Source organism: Leopardus geoffroyi, chromosome A1 (genome assembly GCF_018350155.1).
Source record: "Leopardus geoffroyi isolate Oge1 chromosome A1, O.geoffroyi_Oge1_pat1.0, whole genome shotgun sequence".
Classification (NCBI taxonomy): domain Eukaryota; kingdom Metazoa; phylum Chordata; class Mammalia; order Carnivora; family Felidae; genus Leopardus; species Leopardus geoffroyi.
This window is the reverse complement of record NC_059326.1, coordinates 129,200,956-129,223,423: the sequence shown is the minus strand read 5'-3', so window position 1 is coordinate 129,223,423 and position 22,468 is coordinate 129,200,956. Positions and strand designations below refer to the sequence as shown.

General features: G+C 36.6%; 1 protein-coding gene across 2 annotated transcripts in view; it reads right to left on the bottom strand.

Moving 5' to 3' along the window:
• Positions 1–22,468, bottom strand: part of ZSWIM6 (zinc finger SWIM-type containing 6) — a 197,906-nt gene that overhangs the window by 13,108 nt on the left and 162,330 nt on the right. For both annotated transcript variants that reach the window (XM_045494251.1, XM_045494259.1), the window contains exons 5-9: positions 13,196–13,375; positions 8,131–8,307; positions 7,709–7,855; positions 3,136–3,282; positions 1,311–1,571 (exon numbers count right to left, since the gene is read on the bottom strand). In XM_045494251.1, the coding sequence (XP_045350207.1) occupies positions 1,311–1,571; positions 3,136–3,282; positions 7,709–7,855; positions 8,131–8,307; positions 13,196–13,375 (912 nt within the window). The remainder of the gene's footprint in view (positions 1–1,310; positions 1,572–3,135; positions 3,283–7,708; positions 7,856–8,130; positions 8,308–13,195; positions 13,376–22,468) is intronic.

Here is a 22,468-nt window from a genome sequence, read left to right as displayed (position 1 = left end):
CAGGTATAAGACACTATCAACTCTATAAAAAGCACACATTCTCTTCCTGTCCTTCAGTATAATGGAAATCAAAACTCAGTTACTAAGAGCCAATGACAACATAAAAGTTTGTGGCTAATGGTACTGCTTGTATCAAAAGGAATTAAACAGGAGGGAACTAAAACAAAACAGTAATAAAAGAATGAAGATCACCTGAAATTTGCCAAGATAGGCTTTTTTTTAATCTTTAGGAGAAAAAAAAAGTTAAGGAGAGTGCTTCAAAAAATTACTATCAAGAATTTTACCAAAATTACTCTTGTTATTAAGAACATTTTCCCTTTAAAATACACTTATAAAACACACAAATGTATGATACTGTAATATATTTGATAAAGGTTTTTCTTTCAAAGAGATCTTTAGCTTTGGACAAATAAAAGGCAGTGAAATGTTATTTTCTCTAAATCCTTTCCCTGTATGCAACAGTTCTAAATATATGATGAGAACACCACACTTTACTCATCTATCAATCACAAACAATCCCACAATAATAATACCCATGTACTTAAGATATAGAAGCAACTTTACCCAGTAGGCATCACCGAAATTTGCATAAAAGATTAGGCTAGTATACAAATTACACTTACTCTTTTCCAGAAAAAAAACAAAACAAACAAAAAAAACTTTTTTAAAAATAATGCCAGCTAAAATTTCTTAGGCCATTCAGCTCTTGACCTTATAAAAAGAAGAGAATTAAGACTGCCTTAGAGAGTCCATGAAACTTTGAACTTGGTGAATCTACGCTTAATGAATTCTCTGAAGGAATTAGCGAGTGGTAATTCATTCCTGGAGCCTCCAAGTCCTTTGCTAACACATGCAAAACGACATACTCAAAACCCAGATGTCATGTGAAAGCCAAAATAATAATTCAGAGGAATGCCGATGAATTTCCATTTCATTATTTAAGTGATCAAGTAAATAGGTATATGGCTACCAGCAAGAACTCGCAAATTATCAAACTTAACATTTATCTCAGTAACAACATAGACTAAATAGTGACAGTCCTTTTCAAGGTTTGTGGCATTAAAAGGGGCTCATTTCTAACAGGCTATCTCACATCACCACTTATATCAAATGACACACAAGTGAACATCAGTACTTTTTGATTAAGTGATATTATTTTTTGGATAGTAAACATTCCTGTGACATTCAGTGGCCATACCAATCAGAATAACTACCATACTGAATGCATAAAAACAGTATTCCCAACATAAGAAAGCTTAGTGCCTCAATAAAATTGGCAGAACAAGTGGAAAACTTCTTTATCACACTACCTTCTAATAGGAAGACTGCTTGCTTGCGAAAAATTTTCACCAGTGTGTCATCCAATTCAATTTCCTGAAGCTTGGAAATGAGCTGCTCCTCATTCCGGCAAACCTTCTCTTGTGTGTACAGCCCGTCAGGCATGATACGCTGCTGTCCCAGCCCTATCAGGGCGACTTCCACAGCTAGTGTTAAATAGGATTCCCCCTCTTCTAAGAATTTGTGTGCAGGGAGATGCTGGTATTCCAGAGACTTGCACTGTCCCGTATTCTCTGTAAAATGTCACAAAAGAAAGCAGAGTTCAGATACTACTTTTGCAGGTACCGATAGGTATAAATATTTATTTTACCCAGGACCATTAAATGAATCGTTGACTTTATTCCAAGAAAAATAGAAAATACGTTTCTTACGTTAAAGTGCGTAGTTTTCTAGATCTTTTAAAAAATGACCATGAATGACTAGATATGTATGTTTTAAGGGACAGAATATTACAAATATTTTCCTCCCACTGAAAACGAATCACCAAAAAACCCTACAAATCTAAGAAGATATCTTAAGAATACTAAAGAGTAAAAAAAACCCCAAAAAACAAAAACAAAAAAACAAAAAAAAACTTTACTTAAACAAGAGTAAACTTATATAATGACTGCCATAGTTACTAACTCTTTAAAGCCCGGCATTAAAAAAGAAGTTGTTTCCAAAGTGTTATCACAATATTGGAATTTAATGAAGAAATTAGAGAACACAACATACTAACAAATTTCAAGGTCCTTTCTGCTATCAAAGAGTCATATCAGTTATCAAGAGGAACGATTCTTTGAGCATTCTCTTATCTTTGCTGAAGCACTTCTATGAGAAATTTTAACCAACTTCAACCATCAGACTCCCAAGGAAAATGAATTCAGAGTCATAGCTTTCACCGTCCTGACAGAGTCTGGGGCACCCATAATCCATGAAGGCAAACACCACAGGGGAAATTGTGGAGGGACAACATTATTAATCCTCTGTGTTCACCCATTCATGAGAGCAGAAAAGGGACAGTACTCCCTCCCTGCCACACCTCTGTCCACAGCCCACAGGCAGTTATTTTAACGCTGATTCTTAAGTTTCAAGAGGCCAGAGAGAAATCTCAAAATATGCTTTAAAGGAATGTGTGATGTAGGGGAGCCTGGGTGGCTCAGTTGGGTAAGTGTCTGACTTCGGCTCATGTCATCATCTTATGGTCTGAGACTTCAAGCCCCGCGTGGGCTCTCTTGCTGTCAGCACAGAGCCCACTTGGGATCCTCTGTCTGTCTGTCTCCCTCTCTCTCTCTCTCTGCGCCCCTCCCCCACTTGCTCTCTGTCTCAAAATAAATAAATGAACGTAATATAATAAAATAATGTGTGATGTAAAACACTTTTAGTGACATTAGATAATCTTCTTAAAGTAGACTACAAACCATTTAAGTCACAAGTAACTTCTAAGGCAAAAACAAATTTAAAAAGTAACCAAATTTCTAGTTCCCAAAGCTAGGATATACATCTTTATCTTAAATCTTAACGCTGGAAAACAGTCATAAATGCAGATAAATTCTTAGATGCAGAATCACTAGCTAGAAGAAAACACGTATTTCTAAGGTTCTTTAACACATGCGCCCAACTGTGGATTTGAAGATTTTTCTCAGCGTGTTAAGTTTTCCATAAAACCATGGGAATGCCCACTTCCTTGCTCCCTTGTTAACCGAAAGTACTACTAACCGTACAGATTTACAAAACCAACTGTGACAAGAAACACTGACCAATGCCACTCAAGGTTTAGGGGAAAAAAAGCACAGGAGACAATGCCAACAGTGTTACCTGTAAAATCGGAGAACCCAGAGAAGCTTTCATCATCAATTCGGCAAGCTTCCATAAGGCTGCTAAAAAGAGTGCCCACAGGGTCCAGGGGGTGTCCAACCCAGCCCTCCAGATTGGTTATCAAGGTGAGGCTTTTATGGGGTAGCTCTGTATAAGAAAAGAAAATTGAGGGATGGAGACAAGTAGAGGAAGAGATGCTTTTAATAGTGGCATCCTAACAAATTAGTCCTGAATTCCACTGGCAATTCTTCTTTAATTAAAAAAACGATCGTACACATAATACCCAACATGTGAACAATTTGGTGTTCTCAAAGTTTATCTGTAAATCCATATAAATGGTGCCAAGTTTCAAGGACAGGCCTGTGTGTCCAAGGTACTGGGTTAACATTACCACTTATACTATTAAATTATGTTATATGAGGAAAAATGAGTTCCAAATTTTTACCGAGAAGTGAGGAACAACTCCCCTTACTTCCCCAAGAGTGGCATTAGAGAAGACTAAGAAGTCTCCCTGGAATTATACTGGATAACTATATTAAGAAGATACATCAAAGTCAATGTTCACTGGGTCACCTACACGGGAGACTAGATGGCAGTGGTAACCTGGGTCCCACTTGGGACTTCTCTATGGGTATCATTTAATTACTACCCTAGCACCTATGAAAGTCCTCATTATCATGGATCTGCAAGCCATTAAAGAGAGGATCTTTGCCACAAAGGGGAACTACAGCAGAAGATAACATAATTTGGATGAAAGATATCCTTTGCATTTTCTCAACAGAATGGTAGCACTTTCAAGTTCTTATGTTAAATTACAGTCTTGAGAAAAAAGCTGTAAATATTCCAAGATATGTTCTTTGTTGTAAAATATGCAATATTTTACATCCAAGTGTTTACTAAAGTAATAAATAAGAGTACCTCCTTCTTAGAGGAAAATATAATGAAATCTATACACAAGATAAAATATCCAAGAAAAAAGCTGACTTTTTGTAAATAAATGAAGAACCATTTCATGGATCCAACAGTCCTTTAGAAGTCTTCTGGTTTTAGACCATCAACTATCAGTACATAAAAAATAAACCATGGCTTGGCACAATATATGAAAATTTATAGAAGTTGAGTCTTATATTCCTTGGAGAAGTCTTTCCCTTTAGTTTCTGTCACTGTCTTTCATATACATAATCAGTATGAAAAAAGAAAGAGGAGTTTACTCTTGGAAGAACAAAATATATATGTTTTATGGGGGGGGGTGATATATGGTGAAAGGAGGTGTGGTACTTACACAAATAAATCTATTATCAAGTGATGGAAACGACATAAAATTTTATAAAGTATTTCCTCTTATTTCTTTCCACACAAACATTAGTGAAAAAAGAGAAAAGAGAGAAATAAACAAAAAAAGGAGTGTCATTTTTTTTTTTTCAAAATCAAGAAGCAAAGTGAAGTAAGTCAGACAGAGAAAGACAAATACTGTATGATCTCACTTATAAGTGGAATCTAAAAAAAAAAAAACCCCAAGCTTCTAGATACAGAGAAAAGACTGGTAGTTGCTAGAGGCAGGGGTGGGTGTGGGTGAAATGGGTGAATGGGGCCAAAAGGTGCAAATTTCCATTCATAAAATGAACAAGTCATAGTGATATAATGTGCAGCAGGACAACTACAGTTAATAATACTGTACTGCAGGGGCACCTGGGTGGCTCAGTCAGTTAAGCCTCCGACTCTTGATTGCAGGGTTCCTGAGTTCTAGCCCTGAGTGAGGCTCTGCGCTGACAGTGCTGAACCTGCTTGAGAACCTCTATCTCCATCTCTCTCTGCCCTTCCCCTGCTCATTTTCTCTCAAAAATAAATAAATAAACACTTAAAAATGTATTAATAACACTGTACTGCATATTTGAAAGTAAATCTTAAAAGTTCTCATCATAAAAAAAGTTTGTCAGGGTGCGTGGGTGGCTCAGTCGGTTAAGCATCCAACTTCAGCTCAGGTCATGATCTCATGGCTCGTTAGTTCGAGCCCTAAGTCAGGCTCTGTGCTGATAGCTCAGAGCCTGGAGCCTGTTTTGGATTCTGTGTCTCCCTTTCTCTCTGCCCCTTACCCACTCACACTATATTTCTCTCCTTCAAAAATAAATATAAATGAAATGAAATGTGATCATTTCAAAATACATAAATATCGAATCATTATGTTGTACACCTGAACTAATTTGTTATATGTGAATTATACCTCAATTAACAACAAAAAGCTGACATATTATGCCTAACAGTATTGAAAATGTACAAGGTGTGTGTGTATATATATATATATATATATATATATATATATATATATACTAATCTTGATCACATAACAAATAGCTGTCATGGCAGTTTGGAATTGTAACAGCTGTGGAAAACCTATTCTTTTAATATGAACCAATAAAAAAGTAGAAAAGATATAGGTATAGAAATGTAATCACAGTAATAATTAAGAATAGTCTGAAATAAGTTATCATTGCTCACAAGATAAAAGAGAAATGGGTCTAAGAATGGTCTCAAAGACAAATTAAAGGAGTCTAACTTAACACATATTCTAATTACCTATACAAACTAACATTTTTTACACTTTCCGTTTCTTAGATAATGCAACATTTTAAAAATCTTTACTTATTTTTTATTTTTAGAGAGAAAGAGAGTATATGAGTGGGGGAGAGGAGCAGAGAGAGAAAGAGAGAGAACCCTAAGCAGGCTCCATGCTCAGCATGGAGTCCGGTGCAGGGCTGGATCCCACAACCACCTGGGATCATGTCCTGAGCCAAAATCAAGAGATGGATGCTCAACCGACTAAGCCATCAAGATGCCCCAGATATTGTTTAAAACATTTTTTTAAGATGGTTTATTGAGAGAGAGAGAGAGAGAGAGAGAGAGAGAGAGAGAGAAAGAGAGAGAGAGAGAGACAGAGAGAGAGAGAGATTGATTGATTCCTAGGCAGGCTCCATGATGTCAGCACAGAACCCGATGTGGAGATCATGACCTGAACTGAACAGATCATGACCTAAAATGAAATCAAGAGTTGAACGCTTAACCAACTGAGCCATCCATGTGGCCCTAAAAACAACATTTCTAAGAAAAGTTTATGATTTTTTTAATCTGATAATCATCATGACCTAGCTTTATTTCTGCAGTACAAAAAGTGCCTCACTTCTCTTAGCTTGAATTATTATTATCCTTTATACTTTTCAGAAGTAGCTATATACTGTGGCTACTTTTGGCTATAGATTGTGTTTAGGGGAAGAGGGATTTCAGAAAAATTTTTTAAAAATCTAAATAGAGTGCTCGCTTCGGCAGCACATATACTAAAAAATCTAAATAGTATGTTTTGTAAACACATCTGGTAACCAGTTATGTTATGAAGAACATGAAGAAATGAACAAAATAATGATAGCCAGGGATATTACCTTCCAATTTCATTTGAGCTCCCCTTTCTTTGGTTACAATTTTAACTCTGAAATTTTCTTTCATTATATAAATGATAATGTTAATTAACATCTATAATAATTCTGATATAGAGGGTATTAAAAGTTACAACAAACACTCATTCCAACTTTCAGCCTATTACAACAACTTGTGATAAATTTTAGCTGTATCCTTGGTGTGTGTATAATCATAGAAGGATTAAAAACAAAAACATAACTCAAAAAAAAAACCCCTAGCAACTAAAAGTATTTGTTTGAATAAGAAATAAAACTCCACAGTGAAAAAACAAACCTAATCAAAGCAACATAAAAAAATTTATAACCTATGGAAGGAACAAGAAGTGCATTAATCAGAAAAAGCATATGTATTTCTTTTTCTGATCAGGGCCTTCTGAGTATAACTCTCTGAAATTACTGTTACTCAGCAGTACTTATTTAAAAGATTAATAGTAAATTAAGATAAAGAGAAGTTAAATGTGTCCTGTCAGTTGGCAGCTCATCAGATGTTATTTACAGAATTTGAAAAATCAAATCTGATCACTTTAAACAAATACCATGTCCCAACACACAAACTGTTACAGCTAAGAAGTTTTAAAGTACTTACATATCATGCCAGACTCTGTTTTAAGAGTTTTGTAGCAATTAACTTATTTAATTTTCTCAACAACTCTAATAAATAGATCCTCTACTGAGCTCCATCCACAGATGAGGAATCTACTGCCTAAGGTCTCCTAGCTGGGACCCAATGCTAGGATTCAAACATGGACAGTGTGCCCCCAGACCCCTTACTGTTAGAACGCACTTTCACAAAATAAGCTATTGGCTCACTGGCATTTTTGATAATTCAGACACACTAAATAACTACTTGAACAACAACAAAATTATCCCCTTAAAAAAATTAACTAACCTAAGAAATGTTTTTAAAAATCCTACTTCTTACAACATTTAACCAAGACAAAACGTGCCTCAAATTTCTCACAGATCAGCTATTACATATTCCAAATGAGTGGTGAGTAAAGCCATCTCCTAATTTCAAAAGCCATCTCTCCCCAAAAGACGACAAAATCCAGTGATGTCATCACCAAGAATCCCATTCCATTGGAAACAAACTCCTTCACATTCACCTTTTTTCTGAGTCCGGAACATTTCCAACTGTTTCTGTTGCTGTCTTCTTAACGTGTTAACAATAGCTATTGCTAGTCTCAGGGCTTCTCTGGGGTACCCATGAGAACGTAATGCGTCCACTCTTGCACAAGCTGTAGGAACATGTTCTAAAACAGAAAGTTAAGGGGACAAAGTTGTCATCGTCAGATATATGTACAAAAATAGCATGTAAATAGTATGATGTTTTTCTCCAAAATACTATTAAAAAGACCTAAGAAGCCATTTCTGAACTTGGATTTGAATGCAAAATTCAGCTCCTCCTGCCAAGCATTCATCCGTCTCCCATTGAATCCCTCAACTCCCCACCTCCCACTCCAATAATGCTATAGAAATGAAACAAAGAAGTAAGTCATGGAAATGTCTTTCCGGTTTGGCCACTTACCATGCCAGAGGGGCCACCCGCGGGAGTCAAAGAGGGAGTTTTCAGTGTCGTCATGGTAACAGTAGTTGGTGTATAGGTCACTGCTGATAATGTGCTGCAAGTGGCTATCCTGCCAGTGGAGATCGCATGCCTCGATGGCTCGGGTGAACACTGTCCGATGTGGCCTGTTCGATGAATCTGTTTTTTCCACAATTCAGAAAGCCGTGTCAGCTATTATTCACATGTGAATAAATCAGTCATACCATTCTGTGGCCAGATGTTCATGAACACACCCACACACACTGTCCTGCACCCCCTAAGCAGAAAGATGAAGGGTGAATACTCTCGTGTCCTAAGTACTAGGAGGCAAGTCAGCCCAAAGAGCCACCATCCACTCACTTGTTTTATCAAACACAAACACTCTGCAGCCATCAAAGCTAAGGTTAAAGGCATCCTGCAAAAAGAAGGGTCAAGTCTAGTTTCCATGCCAAATACACTCAAAGGAGGCACTCGGCACAAAAGTCACATGAAAACTCACTGCTCCCCACTTCTGAGGTGCTGTGGTGGGCTGCCCTGATGGGATCAACAGCTCTCACAAACACTATGCAAGAGATGCGACACCAGCCATGGAACCTTTCAGGAAGATGCAATCAGCCTTTAAAAGATATGCATAAGGGTTGTGCTTTTGGTTGTATTTTTTAACTATATTGTGCGGTTTTGCACAATTAAAACTATTATGCTTCTTGGGATATAATGCTTAAATGCCACTTTATATCCCAAAGGGCATAAATGCATATAGTTAACATTTCACAAAGCCACACAACATAGCTACAAAACAAACCAGCGCACTTACCTTGCCCCTACAGGCTGCCTCCTGACTCCTGTGCAGGTTCCATGACTGGTGTGATGTCCCCAGCATAGTGTATGCCGGGGCATCACAAAAGAGCAGAAGCATACACTCCGAAGAGGGTTCAAGTTTCAGGACCTGACGGAGAAAAGAAATGTTTGGGGAATAAAGAATATTCTCATCCTAAATCCTGGGATTATTCAGTCCCTCTGGATGACATGGTTCCAATTCTGCAACTGCAATCCCATACCTCGGGTCCCCACTCCAGACTTACCTTCAACTGTGGCACAAACCTTAGCAAGCCTCAACTGATAATCAGGAAAACAAACTATTCTTATATAGATTTTACTTAGCTCAAGTATCACCCCTCACTGTACTGAAGCTTAACTAAATGAGAAGCAAACTGGAGCTTTGGCTCCGCAAAGATGTAAAGGGAATCATAAAAACCAAAACACAACCGAATTGAGAAGCACTCTGAAAACTCATCTGGTGCAACTCCCCTATTCTGCTGATGGAACTGTAAACTGAGAGATTAAAGTGACTTGCCAAGGTCACACAGCCAGGCAATGGCCATCAAGATCAAAACATAAATATCCACACTCCAAACTCAGCTATTTCAGCTGTTGTGACAGGCTTCAGCGAGGTCTTCACAAGAGAGACCTACAGTTTTACCAAACCTTCAGCTTGGTTTCAGGTCAATTTAGATATCTGTATTTAAATGGGAGACATATCAAAATGTATGATGACTGAACACGTGAGGCATAAATAGTGACGTATCTGTCATGGCCCTGCCCAGTGGGCAGATGAACAGCTTGCAAAGAGGAAGAGTGGGCCCTACATTTAAGGCCCTTTGAACCTACTGGGGCTTTGTGTTGAGCAGAGTAAAGATATCCCTATCCAACAAAAAACTGGTTCCGTGACCTCTCACCCAGTGTCAACTGCGTAAATATTCCAAAGTCCAAATTTTACACATTTTAAGTGGCTCTGTCATTACACTTATTTAGCTCAAATCACAGAAAGAGAATTGAAAACTAAATCAAGCCTTTAAAAAAGCAATTTAGTATAATGCATATATTAAAAGAATTAAGAGTTCTACTTGTCAATTTGGCTCACTGTGGTATCACTTAAGAAAAGTAAGTTGTAGAGTATGATTCCATTTTTTAAAAAAAGCAGAAATCTCAGGGGGTTTGGGTGGCTCAGTCACTTAAGCATCAGACTTCGGCTCAGGTCATGGCCTCACAATTCTTGAGTTTGAGCCCCGCATCAAACTGTTAGTGCAGAGCCTGCTTTGGAGGATCCTCTGTTCCCCCCATCTCTTTGACCCTCCCCCACTCACTCTCTCAAAGAGGAACATTTACAATAAATAAGATAAAAAATAAATAAAGCAAAAATCTTAACTTTTCACGTTTGTGATCGTATGAGCAAAGTGAAAGGTACAGGAATGCACCACACTTCCAACGGTGGTTAGCTATAAAAGACTAATAAAACCAATTCTAACAAAAAAGGCTAAATACTAATGAAATAATAACTAAATGAAAATGTAAGATATAACATTGTCTGTAACAACCTGGGAAATAAAATAAAGATTATGTACAAAGACAATGGCTACAAAGATAAAAAGTTAGTTTCATTAATATCAAAATTATGGTCAATTTTTATTGTAATATCTGTAGTTCTGTTTTTATTAAAAAAAATTTTTTTAACGTTATTTATTATTGAGAGACAGAGCAAGACAGAGCATGAGCATGGGAGGGGCAGAGAGACCAGGAGACACGGAATCTGAAGCAGGCTCCAGGCTCTGAGCTGTCAGCACAGAGCCCGACGCGGGGCTTAAACCCACCAACTGTGAGATCATGACCTGAGCCGAAGTCGGGCGCCCAACTGACTAAGCCACCCAGGTGCCCCATGTAGTTTTTTTTATTTTTGCAACAAGATGGAAAAAAGAAACAGATTACATTTGCCAAATTTTCAAAATGATAAATACACAAATTTGTAAAAAGTTGTTAATAAAGCATATGTAATATCAATACATGCCGATTAAAGAAAACTTGGGAAATTCAGAAAAGTAAAAGAGGAAACCATTAGCTCATTTATCAAAAAATTAAAATAAAAAAACTGGCCACAATTCTGGCCACAATATATTAAAAAAAAAAAAACTACTCTTTCAAAGAGTGCGGATTTTAATACTGCTGTTGTTAATTAATTCTAACAAATAATCTTAGCGAAGACAAGGCCTGATTCACCCTTCACATTCACTCCAATCTACCAGCACATTCAATTCTGCTCATGGTCTGCGTCATGCACACACTCCACCCAGCTGCAGAGGCATGGCGGCTGGGCTCTGCTGGCTTTCCCCAACCAAGCCTGCTCAGCACTCCCAGCACTACTGCAGGCTGAACATCAGAGTCCCTCTGTAGAGATGTCTCTTCTGACAGCCTCTTGCAGGATGCGGATATTCTGCTAAAAACAGAAACTATGGTGCCTTTACCTTTAGGCCCGAGAAATATTACCCTTGGAAACTAGATTCTAACTTCATATCCCAGGACCAAACCATAAAGGAAATGAGCGGTTTCATCTGGAGGCTGGACCACTTCTTAAAGGCTTTCTAAAGCCTATGGAATATTTATGTTTAATCAAAGGGAAAGTAACCAAATGTAAAGTAAAATGTAAACTGTAAAATGTTAGGATGGCAGTCCCAAAAAGCACGTGGGAAGTGAAACATAGAGAAACAAACAGTTAAGTAAAAGGAGATTAAAGTAATTTACCTATATAGATATAGATATACTGTTTCCTAGAAATGGAAGAAAGTAAAACTAAATTGTAAACCTGAAAATTCTATGCTTCTAGAAAAGAAACTGGGATGTACTTATTTTCTCTGAAGTTATGAATTAACATAATCATGGGCAATAAAATATGACATTTCAAATACTGAATTCCCAAAGCAAATAAATATTTCTAGACAAGGCTGAGGCAGACAAGCATCTCTTCCAAGTCCTAAAACTTCTTTTTTCAAAAGATTTTATTTTAAAGCAATCTCCACAACCAGCATGGGGCTCAAACTTACAACCCTGAGATCAAGAGTCACATGCTCTACCAACTGAGCCAGCCAAGTACACCTTAAAACTTCTTTTTGGAAAGACAAGTCCCTATGGAGTAAAAGACCTTATTTTCTTTCTCTGTAGATACTGAAAACACTATAGTAACATTCACACTTGACACAATGGCCAGCTCTTTCAGTAGTACCAACTCCATATGGGGCCAGCACATACAGAAAGACAATCTGGATTCTGGATCCTTCCAATGTCATTTAACTCCCACTTTACATTGGTCATAGTCTGTTAAATCCCCCAGACATCTCCCCCGCCAAAAGAGGCAGCAGGGACACAAAAATCACACAAAAATAGTTACAGGAATAAGTGAATGAAATTTTTATTTGTTAAGACTTAACTTCTGTAAGGACGTGGTTCTGAAAGAGAGGAGAAAATTGTGTAGTAGCTGGAAGAGAAAATGGGGCCAAGGAAAGAGTTGTTTTTTGTTTTTGTTTTTTGAAGATGAGAGGAACTTGAGCTAAATGGGTAGATCCAATAGAAAGGGAGAAGCTGAAAAAAAGAGCATAGAAATGAAAGACACAGGTCCTTAAGAGGACATCTGGAAATGTCTGGAAGCATCTCTTAGTTGTTCCAAAGACTGGAAGGCACTATCAGCTTACAGTACGTGGGAACAGGTATGCTACACAATGCATTATAATAAAGAATTTTCCTACTCTAAATGCCAACAGCATCCCATGCCCCTCCAACCCAGTCACATAAATGTTTGTTATGTTTAAAATTAACAAATTTTAACTCATTAAATTACACAGCAACCCAAATATGAAGTGGGTTGCACCAAAAGAGATAAAAATAGTTTCTCAAGCCTCTCAATATTTTGTTTTACAAGGTAATATATTACTTCCTTATTCCATGATTTTTTACATTATTTCAAACTAAATAATTAATAGGGAATTTTAACACATTCTAATACATAAAAGTACAATATTCATTTGTATTCTGATAATATGAAAAAGCATACACAAAGATATGAGGTAAAAATTAAAATACATACAATCACAGTCAAAACACTAAGTCCCTGAATTGTGAATTCTTGGCAAAATAATTTTCCCACGTATACTGTATTACTGTTGTAAACATATATGCACAATTAAGCAAATATAAAGTGAGCAAAATATTACTGTGGACTCACCTTGGTTAGCATTTGCACCCTGAGGCAAAGCATTGGTTAAGTTGGGTAATTCACTGCCATGATTTCCATCTTCCCATGGACAGACATCAACACTGTTCCACTTTTTCAACTGTTTTAGCCAACTGGCTTTCTGTTCCAACTTGCAGTGGGGGTTTAAAACTATACACATCCACAGAGCACCTAATTTGAAGGGAGAGAGGGAAGTAAATTTCAAATACCATAAAAATTTCCAATTCTAAAACCTAATGATACATTTTAAACCCTTTCAGAATGGACCTAGGTCTGCCATTTTTATAACTACATTCTCTCCTTAATCTAAGCTACAAATCTCATATAGAGTTTAATGGAAAGAAGGACAACAGAGCCCAAATTTGAACCAAAGATCCAAACACGGTTACATATAAAGATGAAAGATATTTCAAATGCTAACTGTATCACCTTCCTATTTGTGTCACATTTTGGACAAAAAAGACAAAAAAGAAGTAAAGTCCAACTTACCACTTTAGTCTACAAACAGATTTTATATATGGATGCTGTAACAAAGCACTCTAAATGCTTCTTCCATGCAAAAATTAAGTTTACTTCTAAATTTACCTTTTTACAATAAAATCATAAAGGTACTATAATGGACACAAATAAATAATTTCCTAGTTTTACAAGCTTTGCAAACTTTATGATGTTTTTAAATTAGAATGCATATCAATTGATATGCGTATGTATATTTCAACAGATGTTTTAAAAATAAAATTCACTTAAACATATTTCCCCCTAAATGATTTCACCAGAAATTAATCTTATTATATATATATTTTTTAATGTTTGCTTATTTTTGAGAGCGACACAGAGTAAGAGCAAGGGAGGGGCAGAGAGAGAGAGACACACAGAATCAGAAGCAGGCTCCAGGCTCCAAGCCATCAGCACAGAGCTAGACGCAGGGCTTGAACCCACGAGCCGTGAGGTCATGACCTGAGTCAAAGTCAGAGGCTTAACCGACTGAGTCACCCAGGCTCTTCAAAAACTAATCTTATTATAAATGAAATCACTAAATTTATGTCTTTATGTGAATGAAATCATTAAACATTAATCAAAATTTCACTTGTTTTTCAAAGGAAAAACCATAATGAATTTATTTTTTAAAATGATTTATTTATTTTTTTAAATTTTTTTTTTTTCAACGTTTATTTATTTTTGGGACAGAGAGAGACAGAGCATGAACGGGGGAGGGGCAGAGAGAGAGGGAGACACAGAATCGGAAACAGGCTCCAGGCTCTGAGCCATCAGCCCAGAGCCCGACGTGGGGCTCGAACTCACGGACCGCGAGATCGTGACCTGGCTGAAGTCGGACGCTTAACCGACTGCGCCACCCAGGCGCCCCGATTTATTTATTTTTGAGAGAGAGCACACATGAACAGGAGAGGCACAGAGAGAGAGGGAGAGAGAGAATCCCAAGCAGGCTCTATGCTCTTAGCACAGAGCCTGATGCAGGGCTCAATCTAACAAACTGTGAGCCAAAATCAAGAGTCAGATGCTTAACCTATTCAGCCACCCTGGCACCCTGCCATAATGAGTTTAGAATGCATAACTCATAACTTGAATAGCTAATTAGGTAGCTAATTCAAACAAATTCTTCAGAAGTTCTAAAACTACAAGTTTTACTTTACTGATTTCAAAACAAGACAGATTCTAGTACTTCAAACTCATTCACAATACTTTTTCTTTTAAAGGTACATGTGTGGGGCACCTGGGTGGCTCAGTCGGTTGAACATCCGACTTCAGATCAGGTCATGATCTCGCAGTCTGGTCCATGGGTTTGAGCCCTGCTCAGGCTCTGTGCTGACAGCTCAGAGCCTGGAGCCTACTTCGGATTCTGGGTCTCCCTCTCTCTCTGTCCCTCCCCTGCTGATGTTGTCTCTCTCTTTCTCTCTCTAAAAAATAAACATTTAAAAAAAAAGAAAAGTACATGTATCTATGTGTATTTTAATCAACTGTGTTAGCCAAGTAAATAAAGGTAGAAACAACCACTGTGTTTTGTTTGTCCAAAATACATGTTTTGTATTCTTTCACATATAAAATTAACAAGATTCCCAAATGTGCATCAACAGATAAATGGATAAAGATGTGATGTGTAAACACACACACACACACACCGAGGAATATTATTCACCCATAAAAAAACAATGAAATCTTGCCATTTGCAGCAACATATATGGAGATGGAGAATATAAATGCTAATTGAAATAAATCAGTCAGAGAAAGACAAATATTGTATGATTTCACTCATATGTGAAATTTATGAAACAAAACAAATGAACAAAAGCAGGGGAAGGAGGGAAGGAAGGGAGGGAGGGAGGGAGAAAGAGAGAAACCAAGAAATAAGACTCTTAACTATAAAGAACAAACCGATGGTTACCAGAGAGAAGGTGAGTGGAGATATGGGTGAAACAGGTGATGGGGACTGGAGAGTACACTTATGATGAGCACTGAGTAATGTACAGAACTGGTGAATCACTACACTGTACACCTGAAACTAACATAACAGTGTATGTTAACTATATTGGAATTAAAATTAAAAACTTAATAAAATTAGCAAGCTTCTTCAATTATAGAATCTGATATTTTAAATATCAAACAATTTTACCAACAGAAAATTAAAATTGTCACAACTGATTATTTAAGCCACAAGTATTTAAAAATTACATTTCTATATTTTTAAATGCCAATTAAAAACAAAATGTGATCAGTTAAAATGGAATAAACCCACTATTGCTTATCTCTCTCCAAAAGTACAAAAAGCAGCACCTTGAGGGCTCTAAAAAGTAAATAAACAAGTAGATTGGAGAAATAAAACTTTAAGAAATAAGCCATGTGAGGCTGATTTCATGTTACTTTTTTCCCCCTCTTTTGTCTCCTGGGTTGGCAGAAAATTAGTCCCATTTTGGGAACTTTGTAGAGGGCACATACAGCAAAAAAGGAAAATATCATCTAGCTGGTGAGAGAACTGGGAAAAGGGGACCCTCCTCACAATCAGGAGCTGAAGAGGGAGACCCCTAAAAACTATATACCAACAGGCCCACGTCCTAGTACTGGACAGACCACAAGCAACAGAGACAAGGCTTTGAAAACTTTACTGATAATGTCATCCAAAGAAGGTAAAACAAAACTTATGGTCTGAATCTACCCTGATTGTTGACTGTATGCTTTAAAAAACAAAAACAAAACAAAAACAAAAACAAATTCTCCAGAGGATTTTAAGAAGACTCAGATTTTCACAACACAATATTCAAAATATCCAGGATCCAAAATTATTTGGCTTACAAAGAAACAGGGAAATGTGATCAATTCTCAAGGGAAAAAACAATCAACAGTGCCAACCAAGATAAACCATATGTGAGAATGATCAGAGACTTTACAGTAACTATATAACTATGCTCCATGAGAAGGTAAACACTATTAAATGAGTAAAAGACAAACTGTAAAAAAGAACTAAATGGGAATTTTAGAACTGAAAAAAAATATATCTGAAATTAAAAATTCACTAGATAGGATCAGTGGCAGGATGGATATGGCAGTGGGAAAAGTTAGTGAATGTGAAAATAGAAATGATCTCATCTGAAGAACAGAGAAAATCAGAAGAAAATGAACCAAACCTTAAAGACAAGTGGAAAAACATCAAAATGTGTAATATTTGTATTACTGGAGTCCCAGAAGATGAGACATAGATACAGAAAACTGTGGAAGAAATAATGACTAAAAACTTCCAAATTTGTGAAAATATATGAATTTACAGAACGAAGAAGCTCAACTAACCAGGAAAAGGGTAAGCTCAAAGAAAGCCACGCCCAAACATACCATAATCAAATCAATGAAAACCAAAGATAAAGAAAAAAAAACTTGAAAGTAAAGAATAATAAAAAACCATACAGAGAAGAATCACTCAAATAATTAGATATTTCTCATCAAAAATCATAGAAGTTAGAGGACAGTGAAACAATACCTTCAAAGTGTTCAAAGAAACTAAAGTGTCAACCTAGAATTCTATATCCAGCAAAAATACTGCTCAGGAATGATGGTGAAATAAAGATTTTCTCACATCAGAGAAAACTAAAGTATTTGTTGCCAAAAGATCTGTTCTAGAAGAAATGCTAAAGAAAGTTCTTCAGGCTAAAGAAATTAATACCAGAGAGAAACTGAGGCTTTAAGAACAAAGAGCAATTAAGAATAATAAATATCTGACTAAATATAACAAACTGCTCTTGTCCTTTTAAGTTCTTTAAAATAAGTATGACTACTGAAAGAAGAAATCTGAATATTGTCTTGTGTCATTTTATTTTATTTATTTATTTATTTTTTAAATTTTTTTTTCAACGTTTTTTATTTTTTTGGGACAGAGAGAGACAGAGCATGAACGGGGGAGGGGCAGAGAGAGAGGGAGACACAGAATCGGAAACAGGCTCCAGGCTCTGAGCCATCAGCCCAGAGCCTGACGCGGGGCTCGAACTCACGGACCGCGAGATCGTGACCTGGCTGAAGTCGGACGCTTAACCAACTGCGCCACCCAGGCGCCCCTGTCTTGTGTCATTTTAAATGTATGTAGATGTAATACCCATTTAGAAAACTATAAAATAAAGAATGGAGAGTAAAGGAACCTATAAGGTTGTTAGACTCTACATTCTACTTAAAGTGGCAAAATGTTAATTCAAAATAGACTGTTTAAGGCTAGGTGTGTTTAACACCAAAACCATAAAAAATATACTAAGAGATAAAAACAAAAAAGACAATACATTAAACGAAATACTTAAAAAGGTTAGAACAATCCAAGGAGGACAGGAAAAAGCAGAAGGAACAAGGAATAAAAACAGAAAGGATAAAGAGACTTAAATTCAACTACATCAATAATTACATTAAATGTAAATGGTCTAAACATACAAATTGAAAGAGCTGGTAAATTCAGATTAAAAAGACCCAACTCTACGCTATGTACAAGAAAGATACTTTAAACAGAATGACATAGATTAAATGGAAAAAGATATACTGCGTAAAACTTTCAAAATAAAGCTTAAGGGGCCATATTAATATCAGACAAAGCAGACTTCACAACAAGGAATAGTTACATCAAAGATAAAGTGAGATGTAGAATAAAAGGGTCAGTTCTCCAAAAACAATGAGAATCCTAAATGAGTAAGCTAAACCCAACATGAAGACTTCAAAATACATGAAGCAAAAACCAGCAGAGCTTAAAGGAGAAATAGACAAAGTCACAACTATATTTACAGGGTTTAACACTCCTTTTTCAATAACTAATAAGACAAGCAGACAGAAAATAAGGATGAAGAATACCAACTCTATCAACCAATTTAACCTCATTGACATTTATAGCCCACTCTACCTACCATTAATAGGAAAAACAAAACATTACTTTTTTTAAATGCACAAAGAACATTCACCAAGACAGTCCATATTGTATGCCATAAAACAAACTTTGACAAATTTGAAAGAAGTGAAATCATACGAAGTATACTCTCTGATGTAAAAGAATTAAACTAGAAATCAGTAACAGAAAGATATTTGGAAAATTCCCAAATATCTGGGAACTAAATAACACTTACAAATAACTCATGAGTAAAGGAGGAAGTCACAAGAAAACTCAAAAAATATTCTGTAGTGAATGAAAATACAAATAAAATATATCAAAATTTGGGATGTATACCTGAAAACAGTTTACAGGGAAATTTACAGGGTTAAATACTTATCCTGGAAAAAAGAAAGGATTCAAAGCAATCATCTAAAATTTTGTTCCTGTTTATTTTTAAGAGAGAGAGAGAGAGAGAGAGAGAGAGCGCACAAGCAGGGAAAGGGCAGAGAGAGAGAGGAAGACACACAATCAGAAGCAGGTTCCAGGCTCTGAGCTATCAGCACAGAGCCCGATGCAGGGCCTGAACCCATGAACTGGGAGATCAGGACCTGAGCCAAAGTCTGATGCTCAACTGACTGAGCCACCCAGGCACCCAAAGCAATAACCTAAATATCCACCTTAAGAAAATGAGAACGCAAAAGCCAGCAAGCATAAGGAAGGAAATAACATCAGAAACCAATTAAACTGAAACCTGCACCCCCTCAATTCAGTGAAACCAAAAGCTGCTTCTTTAAAAAAAACTAATAAAATCAGGGGCACCTGGTAGCTCAGTCGGTTAAGGATCCGACTTCAACTTGGGTCATGATCTCAGAGTTCCTTGAGTTCAAGCCCCATGTGGGGCCCTGTGCTGACAGCTCAGAGCCTGGAGCCTGCTTCAGCTTCTGTCTCTCTCTCGTTCTCTCTCTGCCCCTCCCCCACTTGTGCCCTCTCTCTCTCTGTCCTTCTCTCTCTCTCTCTCTCAAAAACAAATAAAATGTAAAAAATAAAAAAAAATTTTAAAGGCTTATAATGGAATTCTACGAACTTTATGCCTATGAATTCTACTACTTAGATAAAAAAAAAAAAAAATTCCCTGAAACTCGCAAACTACCAAAGTTCATCACTCAACAAGTAACAACCTGAATAGTAATAAATTAAAAAAATTAAATCTGCAATTCAGTCTCTAATAATGTAGGTTCAGAGGTTTCCTTGGAAAATTATACCAAATATATTTAAGAAAGAATCCCAATTCTACACAATATCTTCCTGAAAACATAGAAGGGAATGGTCTCCAACTCGTTTTAAGAGCCCAGCATTACTCTGATATCAAAACCAGACAAAAATATAAGTAAATACAATTACAGATGAATATCCCTCATGAACACAGAAGTAAACATCTCAACAAAATACTAGAAAGTCTAATTAAGAAATATACAAGAAGGAAAATAAACCACAACCAAGTATCATTTATCCCAGGAATGCAAGGTTGATTTAACATTAAAATTCAATCAGCATAACTCACTATATTAACAGACAAAGGGGAAAAAAAAAGACCATCTTCAACAGATGCAGATAAAGTAATTTTTTCCAACAGAAGAAGCAACTGAAAAAATTCAACATTCCTTCATAATAAATAAACCTCTCAACAAAATAGGAAAAGAAGATAATCAGATAAAGGCATCTGTGAAAGAAATGCTACACGAACATCATAATGGCAAAAGACTGAATATTTTTCCTGAGACCAAAATAAGGCAAAGATGTATCTCTTCCATCTCCTCTTCAGCATTACACTGGAAATTTCAGCAAACCCAAAAAAGCGAGAAAAGGAAGTTAACTGCATAGATACGAAAGGAAAAAAATTAAACCATTTCTATTTGCAGACAAGTGACCTACAAAAATGCTCCTAGAACTAATAAGTAAGTTTACCAAAGGTCATGACACAAATTCAAAATAAAAGCAAACAACCCCCCCTCAAAATTGGGGTGCCTGGGTGGTTCAGTCAGTTGAGTGTCTGCCTCAAGATTTTGGCTCAGGTCATGATCCCAGTGCATGGAATTGAGTCCCACTATGGGCTCTGTGCTGAGCATGATGACTGCTTGAGACTCTCTCTACTGTTCTACCTCTCCCCCTGTTCATGCTTTCTCTCTCTCCCTCCCTCTCTCTCTCTCTCTGTAAATAAAACACACACACACACACACAAAACCAACTGTAAATCTATATGGTAAAACTGAAAAATTACAGTTAAAAATTTAACCAAAAAATTATCATTTGTATTAGTACCCAAAAAACCATGAGATACTTAGTTATAAATCTTATAAAACATGTGCAGAGTCTCTATGCTAAAAGCAAAATATTGACAAAATAAGTTAATCTTAAAAAGCAGAAAGTTTACTATGTTCATAGATTAGAAACCTTAACAATGTTAAGATGTCAATACTCTCCACACTGATCTATATACTCAACACAACCCCACTCAAAAGCCAAGCAGGTGTTTGTGTACATGATGGACACAAGAACAGATACTGAATCACCAAAGCAATTTTAAAGGACAAAGTGGAAAGACTTATAGTAGCTAATTTTGAGACTTCCTATACTTACAGTAATCAAGACAATGCACAATTGGTAAAACACACAGATCAATGGTATAGATTAAAAAGCTCATAAACAGACCTACACAAATATGGTCAATTTGAGGTTCAAAGTCAATTCAGTAGAGAAAAGATAAACGTTTTCTTTTTAAAAAAAATTTTTTAACCTTTATTTATTTTTGAGACAGAGAGAGACAGAGCATGAATGGGGGAGGGGCAGAGAGCGAGGGAGACACAGAAGTGGAAGCAGGCTCCAGGCTCCGAGCCATCAGCCCAGAGCCCGGCGCGGGGCTCGAACTCACGGACCGCGAGATCGTGACCTGAGTCGAAGTCGGACGCTCAACCGACTGAGCCACCCAGGCGCCCCAAGATAAACGTTTTCAACACCTGGTGCAACTATTAGATATTCTTGTGAAAAAAGTGAACTTAAATCCATACCAAAAACTTTATTAAAGGATTGGTTCAATTAAATTTTTAAAAACTCAAAATAGATCATAGGCCTAAATATAAAGCCTTACCGTAACACTTGGGGGAGGGGGAGAAAACTCTTATGATCTTGGGTGAGACAAAGATAAAGTTGATCCAATATCAAAAGCAAGATCCATAAAGGATGAAATTGAGAAAGCAAACATCAAAATTAAAACCTTTTCCTCTACGAAAGATACTCTTCAGAGAATGAAAAGATAAGTCACTGACTGAGAGAAAATATGTGCAGATCATACATTTGACAGAGGATTTGCATCCAGAATATGTAAAAGTCCTCACAAAACTCATCAAGAAAGTAAACGACCCTATAAAAATGGACAAAAAATTTGGAAAGACACTTCATCAAGTAAGATCTACAGAACGATATTTAATGTGTATAATGGGATGTTGCAGATGAAATAAAATATAATAGCAAACTGCAGATGAAAATGTGCTCAACATCATCACTCATTAGGAAAGTACAAATTAAAACCATACCACTATACACCTATTAAAATAAAATCAGAAAAAAGAAATTTAGAACTTGACAATGCCAAGTGCTAGTAAAGTGTGGAGCAACTGGAATGCTCAAAGGGTGCACAATGATAGAGCCACTCTGGAAACTAGCTCAGCAGTTTCTCATGAAGTGAAACATATTATTTAATTACCTCATAACCCAGTAATCCACCTCTAGGAATTTGCCCAAGGAAACTGAAAATTTATGTTGATAAAAAAACTTATACAGGAATGTTTACAACAGCTTTGTTCATAAATGCAGCAGGTTGGAAGCAACCTAAATGGCTTTCAACAGGTGAATGGGTAAACAAA